General features: G+C 40.8%; 4 protein-coding genes and 1 long non-coding RNA gene across 6 annotated transcripts in view; 2 read left to right on the top strand and 3 right to left on the bottom strand.

The window, feature by feature from the left end:
• The window catches only part of gmppb (GDP-mannose pyrophosphorylase B), a 29,914-nt gene extending 23,794 nt beyond the window's left edge, over positions 1 to 6,120 (bottom strand). For both annotated transcript variants that reach the window (XM_020611129.1, XM_020611131.1), the window contains exons 1-9: positions 6,007 to 6,120; positions 4,467 to 4,661; positions 4,267 to 4,347; positions 3,483 to 3,531; positions 2,264 to 2,406; positions 939 to 1,097; positions 692 to 770; positions 310 to 437; positions 48 to 230 (exon numbers count right to left, since the gene is read on the bottom strand). In XM_020611129.1, coding sequence (XP_020466785.1) covers positions 48 to 230; positions 310 to 437; positions 692 to 770; positions 939 to 1,097; positions 2,264 to 2,406; positions 3,483 to 3,531; positions 4,267 to 4,347; positions 4,467 to 4,595 — 951 coding nt within the window. In that variant the 5' untranslated portion in view covers positions 4,596 to 4,661; positions 6,007 to 6,120. The remainder of the gene's footprint in view (positions 1 to 47; positions 231 to 309; positions 438 to 691; positions 771 to 938; positions 1,098 to 2,263; positions 2,407 to 3,482; positions 3,532 to 4,266; positions 4,348 to 4,466; positions 4,662 to 6,006) is intronic.
• A 1,557-nt stretch (positions 6,121 to 7,677) lies between these two features.
• On the bottom strand, positions 7,678 to 13,438 carry pde12 (phosphodiesterase 12). Its single transcript, XM_020611132.1, has 8 exons — positions 12,504 to 13,438; positions 11,485 to 11,912; positions 10,738 to 10,843; positions 10,024 to 10,168; positions 9,531 to 9,609; positions 9,309 to 9,431; positions 8,958 to 9,163; positions 7,678 to 8,559 (listed from the first exon to the last, which is right to left on the bottom strand). Exons 1-8 carry the CDS (start codon positions 13,070 to 13,072, stop codon positions 8,440 to 8,442), a joined length of 1,776 nt encoding a protein of 591 aa, XP_020466788.1. The 5' UTR covers positions 13,073 to 13,438; the 3' UTR covers positions 7,678 to 8,439.
• Positions 13,439 to 14,393: 955 nt separating this feature from the next.
• Positions 14,394 to 16,991, top strand: rps23 (ribosomal protein S23). Its single transcript, XM_020611151.1, has 4 exons — positions 14,394 to 14,500; positions 15,597 to 15,756; positions 16,389 to 16,509; positions 16,803 to 16,991. Exons 1-4 carry the CDS (start codon positions 14,497 to 14,499, stop codon positions 16,947 to 16,949), a joined length of 432 nt encoding a protein of 143 aa, XP_020466807.1. The 5' UTR covers positions 14,394 to 14,496; the 3' UTR covers positions 16,950 to 16,991.
• A 66-nt stretch (positions 16,992 to 17,057) lies between these two features.
• Positions 17,058 to 24,241, top strand: part of asb14a (ankyrin repeat and SOCS box containing 14a) — an 11,679-nt gene continuing 4,495 nt past the window's right edge. The window contains exons 1-7 of the mRNA XM_020611159.1: positions 17,058 to 19,315; positions 19,842 to 19,894; positions 20,530 to 20,664; positions 20,775 to 20,933; positions 21,603 to 21,848; positions 22,780 to 22,951; positions 23,291 to 23,396. Of these exons, the coding sequence (XP_020466815.1) occupies positions 19,176 to 19,315; positions 19,842 to 19,894; positions 20,530 to 20,664; positions 20,775 to 20,933; positions 21,603 to 21,848; positions 22,780 to 22,951; positions 23,291 to 23,396 (1,011 nt within the window). The 5' untranslated portion in view covers positions 17,058 to 19,175. The remainder of the gene's footprint in view (positions 19,316 to 19,841; positions 19,895 to 20,529; positions 20,665 to 20,774; positions 20,934 to 21,602; positions 21,849 to 22,779; positions 22,952 to 23,290; positions 23,397 to 24,241) is intronic.
• Positions 21,766 to 24,241, bottom strand: part of LOC109966369 (uncharacterized) — a 6,799-nt gene continuing 4,323 nt past the window's right edge. Inside the window, exons 2-3 of the long non-coding RNA XR_002275749.1 lie at positions 23,264 to 23,367; positions 21,766 to 21,838 (exon numbers count right to left, since the gene is read on the bottom strand). This is a non-coding gene — a long non-coding RNA (uncharacterized LOC109966369). The remainder of the gene's footprint in view (positions 21,839 to 23,263; positions 23,368 to 24,241) is intronic.

Raw genomic sequence — 24,241 nt, 5'->3', positions numbered from 1 at the left:
AGTGATCTTTGCTTGAGAAAGGCGGATGATCACTCTCCTCTACTCACCCACTGGCCAACAGAGGAGCTCCACCCCACGATGCAGCTCTCCAGCCAGGAGTGTGATCGAACCCGTGCTCCTTTCAGCACCGTGCAGCGCTTTATCCTCACCCCATCCTCCACAACCACGCCAGCGCCGATGGTCACGTTTGGTCCGATGGTGCAGTTCTCGCCAATCTGAGCCGTCGGGTCCTTCAGAGGAAAGAGAGTTGACAGAGGATCTTTACATCGCTTCTTTGTTTGACCTACAACAACAGTGAGCTGCACTCACCACCAGAACGTTGCCAAGGAAGCCGGGCCCTGTGCGTAGCCTCTCAGGAGCGTGTTGTCTTAGCGACTGAAGGTACATACACATCCCGGTCAGGAAGTCTTTAGGCTGACCGATGTCCATCCAGAAACCTGCAGACAGACGTACAGAGAAAGACAAACAGCACACAGAACACAACAAACACACAGTGAGAGCAACTATGAACAGCTGGTTAATAGTTGGTTTTCATTCATTCATCCACAAACTATAGAAACTTTGACTGTCCAAACCATCACAGTGGACATCAAGCCTGCAGATTTTTAGTCCTGTACTGACTGAATGAAGACAAATACATGTGTAATTACAGCCCTAGTACACTAGAGTATAGAGCTGTAGTAACAGTTACCCTGTAGCTCCATGGTGTACAGATGTCCCTCCTCTGCCATGACAGGAAAGATCTCCTTCTCAATGGATGTTGGTCTCAGCTGCACACACATACACAAAACTCACAATTATGTGCAACCATTTACACAAACAATTGCACTTTTCATGAAGTTTTAACTTTCAATCTCAGCACTTGTGGTTTAAGTGGACACATGCCTGTGAAGTGTAACCATGACAGACATCTGAGGCTGTGTGTGTGAGAGCGTCACCTGGATCCTGCTGAGCATGCTGGGATTGAAGATGTATATGCCAGCATTAATCTTGTTGGAGACGAAGACCTGCGGTTTCTCGACGAAGCGATGGATCCTCCCACTGTCCGCCTCAAAGACCACTACGCCATACTTGGAGGGCTCCTCCACCCGCGTCACCTTCACACACACACACACAGACACACAGAGTTTATTTGGTTTATTTGCTGGTTGTACTGAACTGCTGTTTACATGGAATCCAGCATCATTATCGATATAAGTGAAACTACAGCAGGAACCAATTTAGTTTAATAATGAAAAGAAAAAAATGTTTTTCATTGTAAAAATCAGGTCTAAATCAATTAAAATTCAGAAAATTTTCCAGCGTCCAACAGTACAGAATGTAGTAAAGTGTGAGCCCAGTATCCATCCATTATCTATAACGTTTATTTCTGAATAGGGTCACGGGGGGCTGGAGCCAATCCCAGCTGACACTGGTATTCAGAATAATTGTAATATTAAATGATCATTTAAATTGGGATGATTTGTCTGAATTAATTTAGTCGGCATCACACTCTAGCCACAACAAAATCATGAATCTTGAATTTTGAATCATGAATTATATTTTGGATTTTGTTAAAAGGTTTAATAAACATCTCAGTTCTGAAAAATTTGAATGTTCTGGCTATTTTTTGATATGTCAGGCTTTATAGGGTTAAAATATTTATATACTTAACATAAACAAGTGTCTTAAATAAGGATAAATTAAGTCAAAAAGTGAAAAGCAGCAATGCAAACAATCTGACAATCTATACCTAGAATTATCAAATCACTTTACCGAACTGCAAAATCAAAATTGAGTTTTTTATTATTTTTATTTAGCCACAATATATTCTATCCATAAATGCATACATTTGAATGGTTTATTTATATAATTATTTAATTTTTACATTCTCAAGACAAAAGCCTGGAGTTTAAGGACCAAGAACAAAGATGACAAAAACAAACAAATAAATAAAGTGGGGAAAACGTGTTGCCAGCCAAGATTATAAATATTCCAAAAACTTAATTAGGTTTTTAATGTGGACGTTTCATTGAAATCTATCCATTCTATTTCTTTTCAAATTTAATTATGGCCTGATTATCATGAGAGCGACAATAGAGTAAGAATTATTTGCCATTTTCTCTTTGAGTCATTATCACATTTGATTTTAAGTCTGGATAAAAATGATCCTCTGTCTTTGTTCTTCAACACCGAATCATCTGTTGGTGGATGTGTCTCATTGTTTTGGTCTGATGAACTCTGAAAGAAGAAAAGAAACCACTGCTAACACTATCTCTCTCACCACGATGGTTCCCTCCTTGCCGTGGTTGCGGTGGAACTGCATCAGGTCTTTGAAGGGGAAATCGCAAATGACGTCCGAGTTTAGGACAAAGAACGGCTCATTGTCAACGTTCAGCAGCTCTCGAGCCAACGCCAGAGGGCCCGCTGTGCACAAACACACATTCATATTTCATTATGTCTCATATTTATTAATTATATATCTTACTTTCAGTCATAGTCCTGATGGATCAACAGAACGATAATCTGCAAATCAGATAATCAATTATTGAGGTCATTTTTAAAGTAAAATAAATAAATAAATCAAACCCACTTTCAGCTTGTCATTTGTGAGGACTTGCTGCTTGTGTGACAGTAAGTTACATATATTTTTATAATTTGAACTGTTGGTCAAACAAAACAAGCAACATGATGACATCACCTTGGGCTTCAGGAAACTTACACAATTGTCACCATTTTCTGGCATGTTAAAGAAAAAAGATCAATCGATTAGATTAATCAATAAGAGCAATAATCATTAGTTGCAGCCCTACTATAACACATTACAACTAGACAAACTGGGAAACTACACAGGACTCAAGTGGTTCAAGCCATATTCTCCAGGACAGAAATGACACTATATGACCAAACGTATGAGGACAGCCTTGTACTTTGTCAGCTTTTGGTCTGTTTTTCCTGGAAGACTGTTGCAGCAGATTAATTCCCATAGTTTTGGAATCGAATGTTCAACTATCACATATGGGTGTAATGTTCAGGTGTCCATATACCTCTGACCATGAACTCTACTCACTCTGCTACAAAAAAAAAGCATCAGAGTCCCTTAGGCTCGGTTCTTTTAACATTTGCACGTTTTTTTTATGGTTTCACATAAAAAAACATCTTATAATTATGCACATTATTCTAGCTCTCTCATCAAGCCGTTACAGCCCAATAAATCAGTGACTCAAAGTGCCTAAACTTCCTTCAGGTAAATTAAAAACAAAACTGGGATACTTGTCTTTCTTTCATCCATCCATTATTTATACCACTTATTCTTGAAAAGGGTCACAGGGGCCTGGTGCCAATCCCAGTTGACACTGGGCTGACATTACCTTTCTACTTTTGCTAAAAAATAATAAAATAAAAATCTTACAATATCAGTCACTTGACACTTTTAAAAAGACTTGGCTGCAGCGCAGAGGAAGTTTCCTATCTGAATTTGTGTGTTGTGAAGAGAAACTCACCTGTTCCCAGAGGCTCCTTCTCATGAGACAGAGAGATACGAATCCCAAGCTGAGGCGAAATAAAGACACATTCAGAAAACAGCAGAATAGGCATTTACTCAAAATATATCACAATGGATACGAATGTTCTTAAGGCACTGAACTGCCAAAGGGTCAATTTTTACAGACAATAAGAAAAAAATCTAAGACATGTTTCAGCTGGAAGCCATGTCTCAACCAGATTCTCCTTTACAGATGGATTTCACCAAGTATTGGCCACTTTAAGGTGCAATTAATGGCCGTCTACATGGGTAATTAATCAGAATTTTTTTTGGTTAAAACAATTAACACGTTGAAAATAGGTTGACTTAAAATAAAAAGGTGTTATTAAATGTATCTCCATCATTAATAAATGTAAATCAGTCATTCAGAGCAGCAGAAAACTGCACACACTGGAAAGACATGTTGAATTTTTCAAATGTCTTTTTTTGATCCTCAGAGAGACAAACGAATCCATCTCTGCTGTAACTGGGCAGAGGTCAAATCAAATATACAAGAAGCACCTGAATAATGTGATACCAGTATGGGTGAGTGACAAAACTATCTTCCAGGAAAGTCCTATTACAGTAAGTGGACTACTAAAGTTAACCAAAACACATATAAGCATTTTGAGCCACAGAGCTTAAAACGCTGTCTTTTAGAATAACGTTTTGTGGCTTGGAGTCTGTGTACAGGTGTTAGATGTATGTGTTGTTGTGTATCACAGCTTTAATAGTGAGTCAGTGTGGCGGTTTGTTGTACATACTCTCTGCTCCTGGACTCTCATCTCTCTCTCCAGCAGCTCCGACATGTAGCTTACTGCCAGAACCACATGGTTCACCCCAGCCTGCACACACGCACGCACACACACCCCAACACACACACAGAATATTAGCTTCAGTAAAGCCAAAATGAAAGCACAAAGTGACACGTTACCAGTACAGTTAAATCAGCGTCTCTCCATACCTTGACCAGTGCCTCCACCTGGTGCAGCAGGATGGGCTTGTTGCAGAACTCCACCAGTGGTTTGGGGACGCTCAGGGTGAGCGGTCGCAGCCTGGTCCCATACCCCCCCACCAGGATCAAAGCCTTCATGTTTCTGCTGTTAGCAACCGTTAACCAGTACAACCACAGCTCATGAATGATGAGAGCAGAACCAGCCTGAGCAGGAGAAAGGAGAGTCATGGATGGTGACTGATACAGGTAGATGTTTTCCAAAGCAATGACGCAACACTAATGACAATACTATTATATTTATGTTTTAAAAAAACCCCAAGAATTTCCACTTATCATTTTAATTAAGAACTTAATCAGGTTTTTCTTCTGACTGTAACCCATCAGTGTGTTGTTCATATTTTGACCAATGTGAGGCACTACTGAGCACACCTAACCAAACGTGGTCACCAGATCACAGCTGCTCACTTGTCACTTTGCAGCTTAGTTCGCATTAAGAGAGGTGGAGACAGGTGTACACCTTGTGAAAATACACTGTACAATAAGTTTTGTTTTTAGTAGAAGCAGAACACAGGAGTTTGTGGGGATCACAAACATGGTCTCAGGGGTGGGCAGCTCAAGTCTATTATGTCAATCATACTATGATTTATATACTGTAATAAACATGCATGATTTACATTAAGTAATGAACATGAAGCTGTAAAAAGAAACTGCTCTTTTCTTATGGGGTGGTAATTAAAGTAGCCTTGTCCATTGCTGCCTTACATGGACATGTACATACACATTGAGAGCCGCTGTACCAGAGTCAAATTCCTCGTGTGTCCAACACACCTGGCTAAAAAAGCTGATTCTGAAATCAAAGCCTACATTTGTGGTCCTGCCCACCCTGATCAAAAGCATTCCAAAGTTTCTTGAACCACTTATCAGATCTATTAAGTTTTTTAAATTTGTTTATAATTTGACGGAATAATTTTCCCGTGTAAACTTTTAAAGCAGATGACCCAATGAGAGAGGAGAAAACTGTGTCCTCTGTCACCACATTCTTGTCATAGTGCTCGTTCAGGACACAAGAGTTCGTTCATTCATTCTTTACGGAAGTCTGGCTGTACAAGCATGTTAGTTCACTTATTTTAGTTTAGTTTAGTTTAGTTTCTATACTGTGTCAACACAATAACAACACACAGAGGCGACAAAACGAGGACACACTGAGACTTTGATTATGACAAGCACGGCTATGAGCATAACACCAAGCAGCAGCTAGCTTAACCCTCTTATCAACAATACAGACCATAAAACAGCGACAATTGGAGTGTGAACAGTCACATGTTTAAGTCTGAAATGCTAGCTACGAGTCCAAAGATAAATAAAGACTGAACTTGTGTTTTGAGCTCTGACACAAATTAACTCATAGTGACTGCAGCTAACTTAGCTCAGCTAGCTAACTTACTGGTGACTTAATTTACAGCAATTTGTTACAAACTGCTTGCTAACGTTAGCATCCTGCTCGTGTCTTCAGGCTGTGTGAAACTGAGTAAAAATGGTGAAAACATACATGAATTTGTTCTTCTCTCTTCGGTGATGTCTTGAATCAGTGAAACTCTGGGAATGACACGTAAGATCGTTTAAATCTGAGTTTGTTGTTTGGTTTCCGGTTCAGCCGCTCAGCGTCAAGTCAGAAAACACGACACATTCAACATCCGGGTGAGATTCAAAATAAAATGTTAATGCGCTTTCCGTTCAATTGAATATTGAACCTATCGATTTTTCATCTAATACATGGTACTATAGCCTTTCAATTAAGTAAAAACAACTAAAACCGTGTTATTAACATCTGTGAAAAATGGGCGTTAGTTAAACTGAGCCTTTGTGAACATGTAAAGAAGTAACTCTAGTATCTGAACTGGGAAGTAAAAGTAAGCCACATTTATTTTGAGGTATCTATACTTGACTAATTTCATTTTCTGCTTAACCCTCTTTATAATTCAACTGCACTACATTTCAACAGTAAATATTGTACTTTTTACTTCACATTTATTTGATAACTGTACTTACTAGTTACTTTTCAGAATGTGATTATACAAAACAAAATACAGTAAAATAATACTTTATTGACTTTACATGTAAAATTAACAAGCTATCCAGCAATTATGTAAAGTATTTCAAATAATAAAAGTATAAAGTAGTTAACATTTGCTCCATATTTATCTGCGAAATGTTTTCAGCTAATACATTAAAGCAAAAAATATATTAATGCATCATTAATTATAATCAAATTATACATGTTAATGTGAAATATGTCATTCTGTATAATGAGTAGCCTACTTTTACATTTAGTGCAATATTTTAATACTAGTACATTTGAACTTTTACTTAAGTAACTTTTTGAATGCAGAAATTATAGTTGTAACAGAGTATTGTAACAAAGTTCTTTTTACCCTCCGGTAAATAATCTAATTACTTATACCACCACTGTCCAATGTAACTATAAGCTTTTAAAATGAAGTTTATAGTAACATGTAAAGATTTTATATTTTAAAAGCCAAAGCACAAAGTTTCCGGTATAATCTGGCTAATTTTTGCAAACCTGACTGTCTGCCTCTAACTGCTGTCACCGAGTCGGGGATATTCAAATCCGGGACCGTCTTAAACGAAAAAAAAAAAAATGTTACTCAGTCATAAGAAATGAAAGCGAGACACTTTTGTGCTATTATCTTGAGGGGAAAAGCCGAAAGTGTTGTGTTTGTCGCACCCATTCCCTAAAATATAATTAAACACCCCTAAACACCCCCTAACATTAGACACAATGGTATGTCTCAAACCTTCGGTCCCGCCCCCTTACCATTTTAACCAATCAGAGAAAAACAGCGTGGCGATGGAGGGTGGATATTAATGCATTTCCGCACTACAGAAATTTAATCTAACAGCTAGTTTACCAGCTTCTTATTCTTTTGGTGTTGCCTTCAAGTGTTGTATGTATCATAAAAACAAACCACAACAAAAGTCATCTCAGCACACTTTACAAAGTACGGAATAGACTTTATAATAATATTATTATTATTTGAGGAAAAAGCCAATAAATCACCCTTGAGCAAGCGCATGGATAAAGTGCAAATCAAATATTTGAAGTCAAATGTTATAAAATTCTTAGTTGTAGTTGAACTTTGTCAAAATGTTTCACTTGATTTCTCATACTTGTCTTAAAAAAAAAAATCACAATTTTGTTTTACACAGCATTTTTATTTTTGTCCCCCTAAAACCCCCAGGAATGGTCTTCCACAAGATTAGGAGATGAGCTGCAAGTGAATATTTTGTCCAGAGTGAGGAACTATTAAATTAAATTAAATGAACCCAGTCATCAGAATTAAAATTTATACTTACTTGTCAATTACATCCATAGAGAACAGCCCCTCCAAAGTGCACATGACTAAATTTGATTCATGCACAATTGTTTCTATGAACTCAAATTTATAAAAAAAATAAATAAAACTTTACTTAAGAATTAGAGCAACCTTTGGCCAAATTAAAATTTTAATAGGTATTTATCAACCATGTCATTGTGTACTGAATATATCAAGTGTCCATATAATCTAAAATGTTTAAGAAGGCAAGAAATAACATTACGTCCGGTAGTACGACTGACAATTATCATCCTGCTATGAAGTACAACTTAGTTTTCTGTGTTGGGAGCACCAAATAAAGTAATTATTTCTAAGAAAAATACCAAGCAATGCATACCTTTTTAAAGCAACAAACCTAACACTGAATATCAGTGATGGAAAATGATTATTGTATATTAAGGACACAAATATTAATATATAAATTTAGCCATAACATGTTAGTCATACTGTGTCACTCATGTTTCTGTTGACTTTCAGTGATAGAGTGAACCTATAGGTCCATGCTGTTTTCAAGTATAAAGAAATCCAGTCACTGTATTTGCAGGGGTTTTCCAACATTCTTTGTCCAGATAGTTAAAGGTCAGAGGTCAGGGTCTCCAGCGCAGGTCACAGATGAGGGCAATGTGGTCGGAGGGGTGAGCAATGCTGGGCAGAGCCTCGTAGGCAGTGACCTCCTGGTGGCTAGGCAGAGGGATCATCTGCTCCACCTGTACACACACACACACACACACACACACACACACAGAACATGTTAGCTTCCCGTAGAACTGGTTAATAAAAAACATACGACTTAACACAGTTCTTACTATAAGAACTTAAGATGACTAATCTGCAGTGAGTTTGGTTTCTACTGTGGAACATTTTACTGCATTAAAAGAAAACTGGTCATGTATCAATTAACAATAAATTGTCTATTGCTTGCTGGACAGAATGTAAAGCCCCTTGAGGCAAATTTGTGGTATGTGATTTTATAAATAAACTGTGCTGATTCTGATTTAAGCTTTGAGACTGGAAGGTGGTAGCAGTAGTAGTTGTGCCAGTAGCTGTAGTTATATTACAGTAGCAGCAGTAGGACTGGTAGTATTAGCAGCAGCAGTATTAGTACCTGCATGCTGTCTGGTTGTATGAAGATGTAGTCAAGGCAGCCGTGAAATCCTCCCACATAGTTAGTGTAGGCCGGCTGGCTGCAGGCACTCAGCAGAGGAGGGAAGGTGGACAGCAGTTCCATATTACAGGACTCCTCTGGCCCTGAGCTGCTCCAGTCTGCATGCTGCTGGGGAACCACGGCCTCAGTGACCAGCTGGAACACACCTGAGACAGGAGGAGATAAACAGTATTTGCTACATTAGAATAAAGGCTGCTCAGTTTTCAAACACAAGACACATCCATACATTACTGTCTCTACTGGCTGAACACGTGGGAACAAATCAAACAAGGGTCTGCTGGAGTCTGTTACCAGAGTTAGGGGAGGAGTTGAAGTCACCACAGAAGACCAGAGGGGCTCCAGGTGCAACCTCACTGATCACACGGTTCAGGTGCTGCAGAGCCACGCCCATCTGGACCAAGCGAACATTCCCTCCTTCAAAGGAAATCAGTTCAGTTTTAGAAATTTGCTCTTTCATCACTCTGCTCTGTGGCATCAGGTGTGTTCACACTGAGCAATGATGAGTTGTTTTACCTTTCGGGTGCCAGTACAGGTGAATGTTGGCCACACAGACCCTCCTGTCTGGTTTATTGAGGTCCTCAAGTACACTGACCTGCAGAGAAACAAATGATTCACAATGCTGACCTCAGCTAACAACACAGGGGCAACAATTATTGTTTATAATCAAACTATTGATTTTGAATCCTGATGAAAATATTGTTCATTTTTTGCCAATTTAATTCACCATACTTGTATCTGACAGTTTCCAAACATACTGACTGCATGCAGAGCTGTGGCCATCTGATTTCAGTAAGCATAAAAATCGACTTGCAAAGACTCAAAACTTGCTTGAGATTACTTTAATCTGTCAGCTGCAGTAATGTAGTTACAGCTTTCACCACCCTAATATTTGAGTGTCTGAAATTTCAATGTCCAGTATAATTACAGCTGTTAGAAGTACAACATAAGGTGGCAAGACAAAAGGGTCTGAGTCCTTTCAGGTAGTACGCCAGGTGAACAGCAATACCTGCAGGGAGGTGGACCTCTGCAGTACCCTGTCCTTCAGGGCACTGTTGGCAGAAACCCTCTCCAGTAGCTCAGAATGGATGGGGTCAGAGATCAACGCTTCGCTCAGCACAATGTCATGGCAGCTCAGCAGCCGAAACTTTGACCTACAAAAACAACAGGATGCAATTTTTAAATTACTCAACTTAGTCCTGGATTTAGATCTGAAACCTTAATATCACATCGTGGCCAGAGGGCAGAGGTAGGACGGGAAGGTACCTGCAGAAGCAGACATGCTGATGTCACCACCTAGACCACCTGGTTTAACAGCCACCTGAAGGCCATGCCTATTACTGTAGGATTTGTGTGTATTTGAGATTTTACATTATTTTTTTTTACATTTTTATTGTGATGCTGAGGTGTAATGATTAACTCTTAATATAACCAGACATCAAGCAAATTAACCACCTGGCAAAATCTAAGCATTACACTGATGCATCCACTTAAAAACATGAATCCCGATTATTGATAGGAAACAATCACATGGACTGATGCACCCAGGAATGTTCAAGGGATAGTTATCCCGATATAATCTGTCCTGCAAAAATCTCTGATGGTTGACTCTGTTAATTCCAAACATCACCCCACCCTACCCCACCAGAGCTGCGTCCGACTAAACTAGAAGAAAAAACAAAAAGCACCCTAAAGAGGTTTCCGTCAGACTGTGGCTGCTGACCTGCGGTAGAATGTGGCCAGTCCTTCAAACTGCTTCTCTTTGATCCTGAAAACGCCATCCAGACTGAAGGCATCCAGAGCCGGAGTGAGACTGTCCACAAACACCCCTGAAGAGTCCAGACAGTAGGAAAGCAGGGTCACACACTTAACAGAGAAGCTGGATATTATCACTTTATCTACTAAAAGAAAATATCCACTCCAATCCAGCTCATTTTTCTCACTATAATTTTTCTTGCTAATGTTACGAGCCCTGACCAGTTTCAATTGCACAAACCAGTTTCTTATCAGTGCTATTTTGAGACTGTTTGGGAAGGATTTTCTGTTGGTGAAACTATTATAACTTTTTAGACACTTCATTGTTTTTGGTAAATACTTTTGTTTCTCCCTCAAAGACATTCCTCAGTTTGCTACCTGTAACCTTGATCCTTGGACCTGTAAATAAACCTGTTTTCTTACCTTTCCTGTCCAGAGTCTGCATTTGGGTTCACTTGTTTAGTATCTAGTATCTTTTTGATTTGCACATAACAACAGGTGGATAGAAAGAAACTTAAGAGTTAAAAACCTGACGAGATTCACTTGACAATGATATAAGAGAGATAAGTTGCAAATCGTCACAGTGGAGAAGCTGGAACCAGTGAATCTTTGGCATCTGTCTTTGATAAATTTCTAAACATTGACTTTATTATTAAAAGAGCTGTTGACTATTGATCAATTCTATTGATTAACTGCTTGTTTTGACACTGGTTACCTTTGTCAACCTCCTGTAGACAGATGATGTCAGCGTTGTATCCAGCCAGCTCCTTCTTGATGAGGTTCTGTCTGTAGTCCAGCTGCAGGGCATAGGGGGCGCAGTACGGGTAAAGCACAGTCTTGGACAGTTCCGTCTGGGCGTAAATATCAGCGAGGATGTTGTACGACACCACCCTCACAGTCGGCCACTCCGCCTCTTTGACAGTGTACAAGTGTCTGTTGTCGAACGTGCACACGCCTGGTCCGGCCTCCACGGCCTCAGCAGAGATCAGCTCCTTGATCAGACCACTCCGACTTCCATCTTTGGGGATGCAGCAAAGTTTAAGCCTGCAGCCGATGTCCTGATTGGACGGGATATGCACTCTGCTACATCCTACCTTAGTCCAACCAGCATCCTGATCTGGAACTTCTCCAGAACCTTCCGAGCTGGACAAGAACAAAGGGGAAACAAATAAGTACAGGATGTCCCACAACTTGTTCAACCATCAGTCTGTGATGGAGAACAATTTGTGTTGCTGCTAAGGAACCTTGATGTAAACAACAGCAATTTGACCTTGGGACTGCTGTGGATCAGTGGATATACTGTGTCACCATCCTCCTTTTTTTAGTTACTGTGCTGTAAGAAACTCCTTATATGCCGAAGGACACAGCAGTAAAGTGTAGTACAAATGTTACTACAATGTGTGTATACTTAATATCAAACATTGTGTTCTTTGCTCCTGTTTCTGATCATGTGGCTGAAGTTATTAAGGAAAGAATCAGTATCTAAAATGTTACTGGGGGAAAATTAACTCTGAGGGTGCCTGTCTTAGGCTCCTTTATTCACACTTGTAACATAAGAACAACTGTGTCCATGTGGTGCTGATGCGTATTTTCCCCAGAGCCCATAACTTAAAGCACATAAAAAGCAGTGTCATATTTTCACAAATCAGTTCTGACCATGGATGCATTAGCCAACACAAACTCCGTATAGTAGCAACTGTCAGTGACAGCTAATTTTCTTTGTAGGTTAATTACCTTGTGTTTCCGGTATTTTCTTTGTACCACGTAAACTCACAGTCCTGGAGGTTCCCAAACTCCACCTCCAGTTTGGGGCAGACGGGAAACCCGGCTAGCATCGACACCGGGAGCTCAGCGGTGGTGAAGGTGGGAGCGTTCCTGTGCACCGAGTATTTCATGTCTCCCACCTGCAGCACGGCTCCGTCCTGCCACGCCTCCGAGTTCAGTACCGTATCGAGCACTTCGTCTCCGTCGTAGTATAGCTTCACCACGGTGGGCTCCGTGGCTTCACACGGCTGCTGCCCCTTGTTCTTCTTCAACTTCTTTGCCTTTCCTTTCCTCTTGACCATGCTGTTGGAGATCCGGGTTAGGACTTTGCCCAGCGGCTCGTCCCGGTCCCGCAGCATTTGCTTGTAGCTGCCGTCCAAGGTGAAAGAGATGGTGAGCTTGGGGTCCCCGGGAAGACACCTCACTACTGCCCGCTCCATCCTACCGAGAAGGCGGCAGGCTCCGGTCAAAGTCCTCGGTGGGGAGGAGAGCAGGTGGAGGGTATAACGTGTGAAAGCAGCGAAGAGGTAGTTAAACATGAAGTTCCCAGCGTCAGGAAGAAAGCAGCAATGCTAAACGCGGATAAAGCGGTCAACCGGTTGCGGAACTGCCCTACAACTACACCGTGGATGTTAGCCACAATGCTAATAAGAGGAGAAAACCGGTAATATGACGGGATTAACTCAACCTGCAGTGGTCCGGATAAAAAATAAACAACACATTGGCCTAAGAAATTAAACCACTGCTTCAAACAACGTGTAACCTATATTTTACATTTGATGTAGCGGAATTGGCACATGAAGTTAACGTTAGCGGTCGGCAGCAGTCAGGAGGAGCGTATTCTTCTTCTACAATATAACGTGGCTGCTTGAGCTCCTCTACATGTATTACTGCCCCCATCGAACAGAGTTAAAATTACACCAGTTACTTTTTATTGCTTGATCACCATGTAAACCACAAGTACTCATGTATTAACTAGTAAAGTACACCGATACTTATGCTAATTCGACAGCTTTAAAATATTCCATTATAACTAAAAGTCTTGCATTGCATTCAAGTAGGTCATTGGTGCAAAGGTAATGAAATCAGTCTAACTACAGCATATCAAAGTGGACCGACAACAACAACAAATAAAAGCTGGTATGATCAGATGTCAGACCAAATCAGACCAGATCTTGACATAGACAAAGGCGGCAGCACCAACCACTGCTCCGCCATGAAGCCCCTAAATACATAATTTGAACCAGAAAGTTGCAATAATGATTCTGAATCCTGACACAAAATGGACAAATTATAAATGCATGTACAAAAAGCTTTTCAGTACAAATGTACTCTTGATTAATTTCTGGAATGTATTTACATTTTTTATTTAAATTGTATATATATTGTCCATATTGTATTGTCTAATTTTATATTGACTTATACAATTGTGTGTTATGTAAATAATATGTCTGTCTTGTAAGCCGAGAGCTGCCGGAAAACATTTCGTTGTGCTATGCATAATGACAATAAAGATTCTTGACTCTTGACTATACGTTTTCTAATTAAAATCTATTATAATTTTATTTTATTTTTTCAATTATAAAAGTTTCTTGGCTAACTTATTGTAGTCAGTAAGATAGTTAACAAGTCATTTTTGTCTTAAATGAGAAAAAAATTACATTGTTTAATCCATCTATCCACCCCCACCCTCCGACTAATTGTTAAGAAGAAGAAGAAGGGGGAGGACTTTAGTCGGCCCGCGCGTTCTAAATTAATTTGATCATATTATTATTATTGCTTCTGCGAAGGACTGGAATTTTTCTAGGCATAATTTAAAATAAAGATAAAAAAAATAAAATAAAAAATAAAGAATTTCAGTCAGGCATGTTGTGTAGCCACGCCCGGTCGGGGTCCACAGATTAGACATTGCCGCGGTGCAACCTGGGTCCTTCCTTTCCATCCCAGGCTCGCTTCTGCAATCATGGGTATGACAGAAAACGTTCTAAATACTGAGAAAGTTGGTTCAGTATGGTGATATTTTACAGGTGTATTGTAGCTGAATATCTTACACGTGGTTTTGATATGTTTGTGGCAGAAAACTGCCATAGTAAATTAATAAAATTACTGTTTTAAGATAAGGTTTCCCCGCAACGTGGAGCGGCCATACTGCACCTAAAAACTCTAGCGGTATATTAGCATATTTAGCTTAGCGCAGCGTTATGTTCCCATTATATTTAAATTAAAGTAGTTTGTATTTTGTATATTTAAACCAAGCCGTTCACAATGAAATACCCCAAATCACGATGTTGGCTTGTATGAGGTCTAAAATTGTGACTGTTCCGTTACCCTTGCTAGCCCCTTGTTAATAACGTTAATCTACGTTTACCTGTAACGTTACATTCTTCTTAAATGCAGTGTGTTTTGGAAAGATGCTGGGATAAAACGCACACAGGGCACTTAGGTCGTGTTTGTTCAGTACACTGATAACTACTCATGTTAAATGCAGTGCGTTTTAGTGGTCTAACTAGAATGTAACGTTAGAGTTGGGTGTCTGAGCACTTGAACAAAGTGAGAAAACTAGCTGTTGAGAGGGAACAGTTAATTATAGCGCAGGAATGACAGAATTTGACAAATTATGGAATTTTCAGATGGAGAAAAGGACTTGTATACACCTTGATCTGTTTCAGTCCTACTCAGACTTCGAAGTTACATTAAATCTAGCAGGGACAATTAGACCAAAATTAAATTGCTCAAATCTAAAATGTTGTTGTTGTCACGTGAAGTGTTTACAAAGTCATCATTGTAGAATGATAATGGAGGCTGAAATGCATTGGTGCTGCCTGTGTTACTGTACTTGCTCAGTAAGTGAAGGGACATAATTGCTTCACAAACCCATAGTAGAGAGGTTTTTGAATGGTGATGTTCATTTAATCATTATAGTCTGCACTTTTAATGTTTGAACTGTATTAATTGCACACTGCAACCACCAATTAGGGAAACATCCGCTTCTGTTCATCAATGTGAGATGTAGACTTTTTGGTATTGTCTCCAACTTACATCCTGTTGGTCTTTGTCTTCCAGGAAAGTGTCGTGGTTTGCGTACAGCCAGGAAGCTCCGTAATCACCGCCGTGAGCAGAAATGGCATGATAAACAGTATAAGAAGGCCCATCTGGGCACTGCCCTGAAGGCTAACCCCTTCGGAGGAGCCTCTCACGCCAAGGGAATCGTCCTTGAGAAAGTGTGAGTACCATGTGACCCGGCACTGAAGGTTATGTTAATGGCTGAGAAACCTCTTAGTCTTGTGACACAGTTCCTGATACAAACTATCATTTGTAGGCATTCCAAAGTGCACCCATCAAATGGCTTTTGAATTTAACCTCTTTGCATGGTGACTAAAGAGTCAATATGCTTAGTAAGACGATTATACGGGGTGTTTCAGACTCCATTACTCTGGGGGCCACTTGCCAGGTTATTCTTGCATCAGGGAGAAGCCTGAATATTTGGTGGGGAAAAGCTACAATTATTCCTCTCCTCTTCTGTACCAGTTTGAAAGTTATAAAGTCCTTGTTGCAAGGTGAAATATTTCAACAAATCTTTAGATTTCTGATTGCTATTACAAGATCAAATGTGGGCTTCACCTTGAATATGATTGGTTTGTATTAGTTTATTTAATGGCATCACACATGGTGGATAAAAGCCACAGGCAATTAAGAGAAAATCTGTGATAGTCCTTAGCAGGTATAAAGGGAAGGGTCGTTTAAGGACAGATCTATGTTGACCATATACCTAGGTCTCTGTGTTTTTCTTCTGGGTGATTTCAACTGTTTTGTAGTTGAGTTTGCTGAATAGTGCTGTGCTTCTCCCCTCTGCAGAGGTGTGGAGGCTAAGCAGCCCAATTCTGCCATCAGGAAGTGTGTGAGAGTTCAGCTCATCAAGAACGGCAAGAAGATCACTGCCTTCGTCCCCAACGACGGTTGCCTCAATTTCATCGAGGTAAACACCAACACTGTCTGCGTCGTTGAAGAACCGACCATTGAACATCCAGTTTGGTGCAGCTGATGACATACAATTTGTGCAAATCATCTGTAGTAGAAAAATTAAGCTGTATTAATGAAAGTGAGATGGAACTAGTGCTTGGTAAAACATGGAGTCTTTCCAGGTACAAATCAGCCACAGAAAATAAATAATGCTTTCTGATCAGAATTCCACAGCCTGCACTGAATGTACAGAACAGTATTTGTCACTCACAACCATATTTTCTCCCGCTTCTGCTTCCTGTCCTGCAGGAGAACGATGAAGTCCTGGTGGCAGGCTTTGGGCGTAAAGGTCATGCCGTTGGTGACATTCCTGGAGTTCGTTTTAAAGTGGTCAAAGTGGCCAATGTCTCCCTGCTGGCACTCTACAAAGGCAAGAAGGAGAGACCCAGGTCATAAACAGTTGGGACAAAAAATCTAATAAACATGTTTTCAAATACAGTCTGATTGTTCTGTGTTGTCATTAAATATCTGTGGTGCAAGTAGAAAATGGCCAAATTGGGCTAGAGTATTTTTATCTTATTTGGGCTGGATATTGCCAAAGTTTCCTGGTATACATGGCACTAAGTCCTCAGTACTCACTCCTTCCTTGTGAAATATGTTGCTGAAAGATGGTCTGTCAAAATTCAACTAAGTGGACTCCATTTATTTAACGTTTGAATCCAAAATGCTTCAAAATTTGAGTCTCAGTTCAGCCCCCCCATGGGTGTATACATAATGGATGGACGGGAAAAGCTGCTGAGTGTCAACAACTAATATGATATACACACTGCACAGGAGGCAGTTAAGTCAGGGGTGAAATTGTGGGGTCAATGCTGGATTTTTGTCCCCCACCAACTTAATCCAGTCATGGTCTGTCACGCTGACTGTTGGTCACTGCATAAACTCAGCAGCAGGGTGTAAATATAGTAACAGGTGTCAGATCCCCGACCCCAGAGCCATGTAGTCAAACAGCTGAAACGCTGAGGTCCGCAGTTCAGGTGAAGCTACATCTTTTCCTGCAGAATTATCAAGACACTTTTCTAAGACAGACAATAATCTTGTGGGTAAGGCACCTTTGTGTATTTGCAGTCAGACAGCCTCCGCTGTCTGACTCATGATTGATAGAACCCATGTAGCCTCATGGCTCTGGATTCTGTCACAGGTCAGAGACCTTTCTTCCTCCTCCCATCTGCAGCAACAACAGACCCTCTTTTAATCTGCTTGGACGTCATGGCCGAGTAGAGGGAACCAAAACAACAACAACAACAACTCGACACAAAACCAGAAGGTAAAAAAAACCAAGTGACCTCATCTGTCTGCACAGGAACCTTCACCCATTGTCAATCGTCTTTGAAAAGGTGTTTATGTTTTATTAGTTCCTTTGTTTTTACTAATGTGCCTAGTACAGATATATTTTTGTGTTTGCAAATTACAACAACAGCTTGGTTAAGGCTATGAAACTTATGATTACATAGTGGGACAGCCAGTGTGACTGCTCATCTGATAGAGGATATGAACCCAGGCCTCACATTACACCTGCCTCCTTGGTCTCCACCAAGAAGGCTATCACCTTTTATTGCACTATATGTATGTACGTCATACTTTGTTTCTATGTTTTCCTGATTCCTTAGTGCCAGTGAAAAAACTTATTGCCACTGTATACAATCACCTTTTGGCAAGCAAACTGTATAGCACTTCTCTAAATAAAGTCATACAGTATTTTACAGAGGAAAACAAAGAGTATAAAATAAAGAAGATACTATATAAAAGAGATTAAAAGATTTACTCACTATATAGAGACAGAAATGGTCTGACATGAAGTAGGCTGGTGTATCAGCATACATACAAACCAATTTAAAGTAAAAAGTTTGACACCACTTCACATACACTGAGCTAAGGCGACTCAAACTACACAGTAAGCTTGCATTCAATATGGCTACTCTGCTTCTCACGCCCCCTCACAGCCACAGCCCAAAGCACTGCAAACACAGACAAGAAAACATGGTTGGATGAAAAGAAGATGTACAATATAGTGATAAGCCTGTGAAAAGCAGCAGCTGGCTTTTCTAGTAGTTTCTCTCTTGCATGAAAAGTTGACAAAATGTACAAGATAAAATAAGTAACATCTACCTTGTTGATGCTAGACCACAGTTCCCTTGGAGACATATAGTACATACTATGACTGGACTCTACATATAAAATTAGGGTGGGCTAATATTGTGCCAAAAAAAAGACTGCATGCTGCTATTAGTTACAATGCAGCTTTACATCAACAAGGTTTTGCCAGTTTGATGCAGAAGAACTTTACACAAAGCCGTGACCCAAAGCCCATCCAGCACCTTTGGGATGAGCTGAATTCTGATACTGACTGTTAGTCTGGACACACAACACCAGTGCTGGACCTCAGCAAGGCTGAAAATCCAGCAGCCAGGTTCCAAAATCTGGTGGAAAACCTGAAATCAGGAGAGTGATGGGAGAGTTACAGAAGCACAACCACAGGTTAAACCATCAGACATGGCTGAAACGCTCAGGTGTCCACATACTTATGGCCACATCTGATGTGCCGAATAAGCAAAATGAAATAATGTCTTTACAACTTCTTCCCCTTTCTGAACACGGCCAGGACCCTTATTGCGGGACAACATGGAGTTTCAGCGATTTGGGACAGAGGAGGAGGATGATGAAAATGATGCAGCTATTCAGTACATGATTGCACAGAGTCTGATGGAGAGCAGCAAACAGAAGGAACTACACAAAGACACCAAGACACGAGACGGCAGAAGGTCAGTCTTACAGTTAACTCTGTCCTCCATCACTGCACACAATCCTCCAGACTCCTCTCACCTTGGCTATATTTGCAGTTTTTTTGTTATTTAAGTTCATATTCTGACGCAAATGTTGTATTAATATGAGTTTCATCCAAGAGAACTACAGTTTTAAGTATGGATACCCAAAGTTGGCCAAGGCAGTAGAGGATTATCATACACGTCAAAAATATAACCGAAGTTTTATATTTCTGTTTACACACTAATTATTGGTTAAATTTGTGACCCGTGTGAAAATCATTTGGCAGTTTTGGTGTTCCGTATTTTTGACACTTAATACTGTAATTTTTTTGTTTAGTATCAAAAGCTCATATTTACACAAAATGAATACGTAGTTTAATAAACAGCTAAGAAGAAGAAATGCAGATTCTGTAGGTTGCACTGGAGCCAAAACCTCAGTCTCGTGGACGTTTTTGCGACTTTACTTGATCAGATAACTTTCCCACTTCAGTTTGTGAGTCTTTGTGTTGGTCTTTCCTCACAGCTCTGGGCCTGATGCTGCAGACAGCAGCATGATCTTCACTGCTGTAAGACAAGGTGACCTTTAACATGCTGAATGCTTCAGTTGTTAGAGAATTATTTATTAATTAATACCTAACATTTATTATAGAACAAATTAAACTGTGAACCAATTACATTGTTCGCTTCCCCTAAAAAATTTCAGGACAAATTTTATGCGTTTAATGAGGGTTAATTTCACTCAGTGGTTTATGTCCTTACTACTGTATATGTAGGAAAAGAACAGTGTTAGAAGTACTCACATCTTTTATACCACAGTGTAAAAGTACTTTGTTACAAGTAAAAAAGCTTGAAGTGTTTTCACTTCAAGTACAAAAGTGCTTGCATCAAAAACATACTTGAAGTACCAAAAGTAAAAGTACTCATGTTGCAGAATGGCACATTTCAGTTAAAAAAAATAAATAAATACTTTTTTTTTAAGCAACAGAGGCCCTGGAGGTGATGAGGATGGAAATTCACCTCCTACTGTCAGGCCCCTGATCTCAGTCTCACTGGAAACTATAAGTCCACACTACTGATAGATGACTGTCTTTATGTCCTGTAGGAAGGGTGTTCAGTCGGTGTTGCTAGAAAAGACATTTTTGACAAATTATCTTTCACAGTGAAGTATTTTTATATGGGAGTTTTATCTCTCTGCCTATCCATCCCTCCAGGTAACGAGAAGCTCCTGAAGCATCTGAGTGTGAAACAGAAAGACAGGTTTTCACAGGCTGACAGCAGAGGTTGGATCCCTCTCCATGAAGCAGCAGCTCAGAGCAACCAAACCATCCTGGAGCTCACATACAAAGGTCTGTATCCGCTTCATACTAATACTGTACTAGCTTCACACTAACACGAATCCCTATTAATCAGACACACGTGTGATGAACGATACAGAGCACAGTATCCTGTCCTCCAGCTTCAGGCCCGGACTCTCTGGAGCGCTGTACCCTTCGTGGACAGACGCCTCTCTTCCTGGCTGTAGAACGGGGTCTGATGGAAAACGTCTCCTTCCTCCTCAAACACGGAGCCCAGCCGGACAGCCAGGACCATGACCAGGATGCACCTCTGTTTGTAGGTAGGCTGACCAACACTCTGCTGCCTCAAAGCCTGATTAACTGGCCAAAGGAAAGGTTTCCCAGTTGTTTCACAGTTTGGTCTGTACTGTCTCGTCCAGTCAGGCATAAAGACTTTTTTCAAAATGACTTGAATAATAAACCGTCTCAGATGGCTTTTCAAAATAAATAAACGTTTAAATTATTAAACATTTTAAAAAGCACTTCAGCTCTTTCTCTTCTTGTCATGTTTCACTACAACAATCCATCCATCCATGATCTATACCACTTATCCTAACAAGGGTCCCAGCTGACACTAAGCGAGAGGCGAGGTCCACCCTGGACAGGTCGCCAGTCTGTCACAGGGCTGACACTTAGAGACAGACAACCACACACACTCACACTCACTTTCACTACATCAATGCCAAACTGAATAGAATAGGACCCAAATACAGGAGCACAGTCTAGGTATGCAGGGAAGAACAGCGTCCAGCCAGGCAAAACTGAGCAAGAGGATTAGTAGTGCAATGGAAAGTACTGTATTTGCCTCTAAAATGTGGTGAAGTCAAAGTATGAAGCAGAAAATGAAAATTACAAATACACCACGGTGTAGACTTCTCTTTCCTCAGCTCCGAGCTCATCAGTTGCAGCCTCCTGTAAACCATCTGTTGTCTGACTCCATCCCTCTGCAGCAATCCGTTCAGAACACACTGACCTGGTGAAGCTGCTGCTCCTGCAGGGCTCCAGGGTGAACCAGCAGGGCTGCAATGGCCGCTGTCCACTTCATGAGGCCTCACGTCTGGGCAACGCAGCCCTGGTGAGTCTGCTGCTGGAGGCCAGAGCTCAGCCGGACCCTCGCAGCCACTACGGTCTCACGCCGCTGGCACTCGCTGCTCAGGGAGGACACCTAGAGGTGGTGGAGACTCTGCTGAAGAGAGGTGAGAGGAAGGATGTCTCTACAGTACTACTCTCTGCTGAGTGCTTGAACAAAATCTCCTTAAAACTTAAACAATAAGCTTAAAGATAATCACAGGAATGCTGGAAAACAGATTACAGGTAAACAGGAGCACGCGGGATAGGTATCTGACTCAGGTAACCTTACAATATATAGAAGATTCAGTGAGTTTATCTATGCAGGTAATACAGAACACTGGCAAAGGTAAAAACAGGTAAGGCAAGCAAACAGGAGTGAAACACCAAACATACAGGTGAAAGTGGCGAGGGAGCGCACGGACAGACTGCAGAAGGCAACAGGTTCATTTGTGGTCACCGCAACAGAAACAAATCGCATCCAAATATCAGGCCAGACAAACAGTCCAGACTGGAGGCAGCCAGAGAATCAGAATCAGGGAGCAAATGGAGTCCATGCACAAATTATGGGACAGTTTACTGAGCAGAGGTCCAAAGAGAGCAAACGTCCATACACAGGTGAATCCAGCAGTCAGAACAGGGGAAATGCTGGGCCAGAGTCCAAGAGAGTAAACCGGCCCGAAACCAGGATGAACAGAGAGATGAGTTCATCGACTACAGTCTGGCAGTGGGTAAATACTGAGAGCTGGTCTTCATGCTGGCTGGCTGATCACACAGGTAGGAGGCAGGTGAGTGTGGGCGGAGCTGGGTTTTTAATTGTAACCGTAACCTCGTACTTGAGTAAAAGATCTGAGTATTTTTTCCACAACTGAGTGTACACAGGTTATAAACAGTACCACTGGGGCTTTAACCTGCCCTGGAAACTAAGCAGCGCTCAGTTTTGTAAACAGCATTACAACCAGGACTTTTTAAATGACATTACAACTTTATGAGTTCTGTTGTTTATCACTCAGGGTTGTGACGTGCCATGAACGTGTTTGCATGCTGTGTGTTATTCAGAGGCCAATGTCCTGTCCCAGGCGCAGGATGAAGCATCTATCTTGTATGAGGCATGTGTAGCCGGAGATCCATCCGTCATCAGTCTGCTGCTGGAATACGGCGCCGATGCCAACGCCGCCAACCACACTGGACACATGCCAATCCACCGTGTCGCACACAGAGGGCACCTGGAGTAAATCTTATATTCTATATAAATGATCTTCTTTGATGCATATTTTATAATAAGTTAATTAAATAAACCTGGATAAAATAAAAGAAAATGACATAATTGACAATAGGGACTAGAACATTTTTAAACGTGAATACAAGAAAATAAATGTTTAAAGAAAATCATCAGTTTTCAGTGAGTTGTCCACCTTTGTGGAAGTACTAAATCATAGGAATACTTTGTATTTAACAATATCAAAGTAAATGCATGTACACATTATGCACATTTATCTGATTAAGCCAAGTTGAATATATCAACACACATGTCCAGCCTTACCTGTGTATCTTTGTGTGTGTTCTTCAGCGCTCTGAAGCTGCTGATTCCAGTAACTTCTATGGAAGATGTAGACGACAGCGGGATGAGTCCTCTACACTCTGCTGCTGCAGGAGGACACACACACTGCATCAAGGTATATTAATAGGTATTAATATGTCGACAATAGGTATTAATAGGGAGCTAACTTACAGACCGTACTTCGACAACACAGGGTAGAGGAGCTGGGATAACAACAGAGGGTCATGGAGGGAGGATGTAGCTGAGAGACACCATGTCTTGTCCTTTTGTCACTGGATTTATCAGACATTGTATAGAATCTTGGTTAATGCACCTTTAATTAAATCTTTATGAGAATGGCTGGCAGGATCTGAAGAATTAAAATTAGGATTTTTACATATCTCACACTACACGATTTAATCTGCCGACGGTCAACATCAGCTGACCCAGATGGGAACAAACCTGTCGTACTATAATTACTATATTAACCTTCCTACTTTGGGTTGCTGTTGCACACAGCTATGGCATAATTTTGTCATGTCGACATGCATTTAGTCAACAGTATTATTATGACCTATATGATACAACACACACCATCTATCCATCCATCCATTTTCCTCCGCTTATCCGGGACCGGGTCGCAGGGGCAGCAGTCTAAGCAAAGATGCCCAGACTTCCCTCTCTCCAGACACTTCATCCAGCTCCTCTGGGGGGACTGCCGAGGTGTTCCCAGTCCAGCTGAGACACATAGTCCCTCCTGCTTGTCCTGTGTCTTCCCCGGGACCTCCTCCCAGTGGGACATGCCCAGAACACCGTCCTAGGAAGGCACCCAGTAGGCATCCGAAACAAATGTATGTTGTAAACACATCTTCCAAAAAGTAAACATTCACCCAAACAATTGCTGTATTAATCCTATTTCCATTAATACAAAAATCAGTACTATTCAAATCAGTGCTTATTTCACGATCATGTTATTTTTTT

Source organism: Monopterus albus, unplaced genomic scaffold, assembly GCF_001952655.1.
Source record: "Monopterus albus unplaced genomic scaffold, M_albus_1.0 scaffold110.1, whole genome shotgun sequence".
Lineage (NCBI taxonomy): Eukaryota > Metazoa > Chordata > Actinopteri > Synbranchiformes > Synbranchidae > Monopterus > Monopterus albus.
The sequence above is the reverse complement of the archived record's forward strand: the minus strand, read 5'-3'. Positions and strand labels throughout refer to the sequence as shown.

Bases quoted from the DNA above. Each gene is read 5' to 3' on its own strand.
- pde12 (XM_020611132.1), bottom strand. From the start codon at position 13,072: ATGTTTAACTACCTCTTCGCTGCTTTCACACGTTATACCCTCCACCTG. The intron at 9,610-10,023 runs GTATTGCTGTTC...GTTTCTCTGCAG, and splicing joins AGAGGTCCACCTCCCTGCAG to GTCAGTGTACTTGAGGACCT. The intron at 9,432-9,530 runs GTAAAACAACTC...TTTCCTTTGAAG, and splicing joins CCTGTACTGGCACCCGAAAG to GAGGGAATGTTCGCTTGGTC.
- rps23 (XM_020611151.1), top strand. The intron at 15,757-16,388 runs GTGAGTACCATG...TCCCCTCTGCAG, and splicing joins GGAATCGTCCTTGAGAAAGT to AGGTGTGGAGGCTAAGCAGC. The intron at 16,510-16,802 runs GTAAACACCAAC...CCTGTCCTGCAG, and splicing joins GTTGCCTCAATTTCATCGAG to GAGAACGATGAAGTCCTGGT.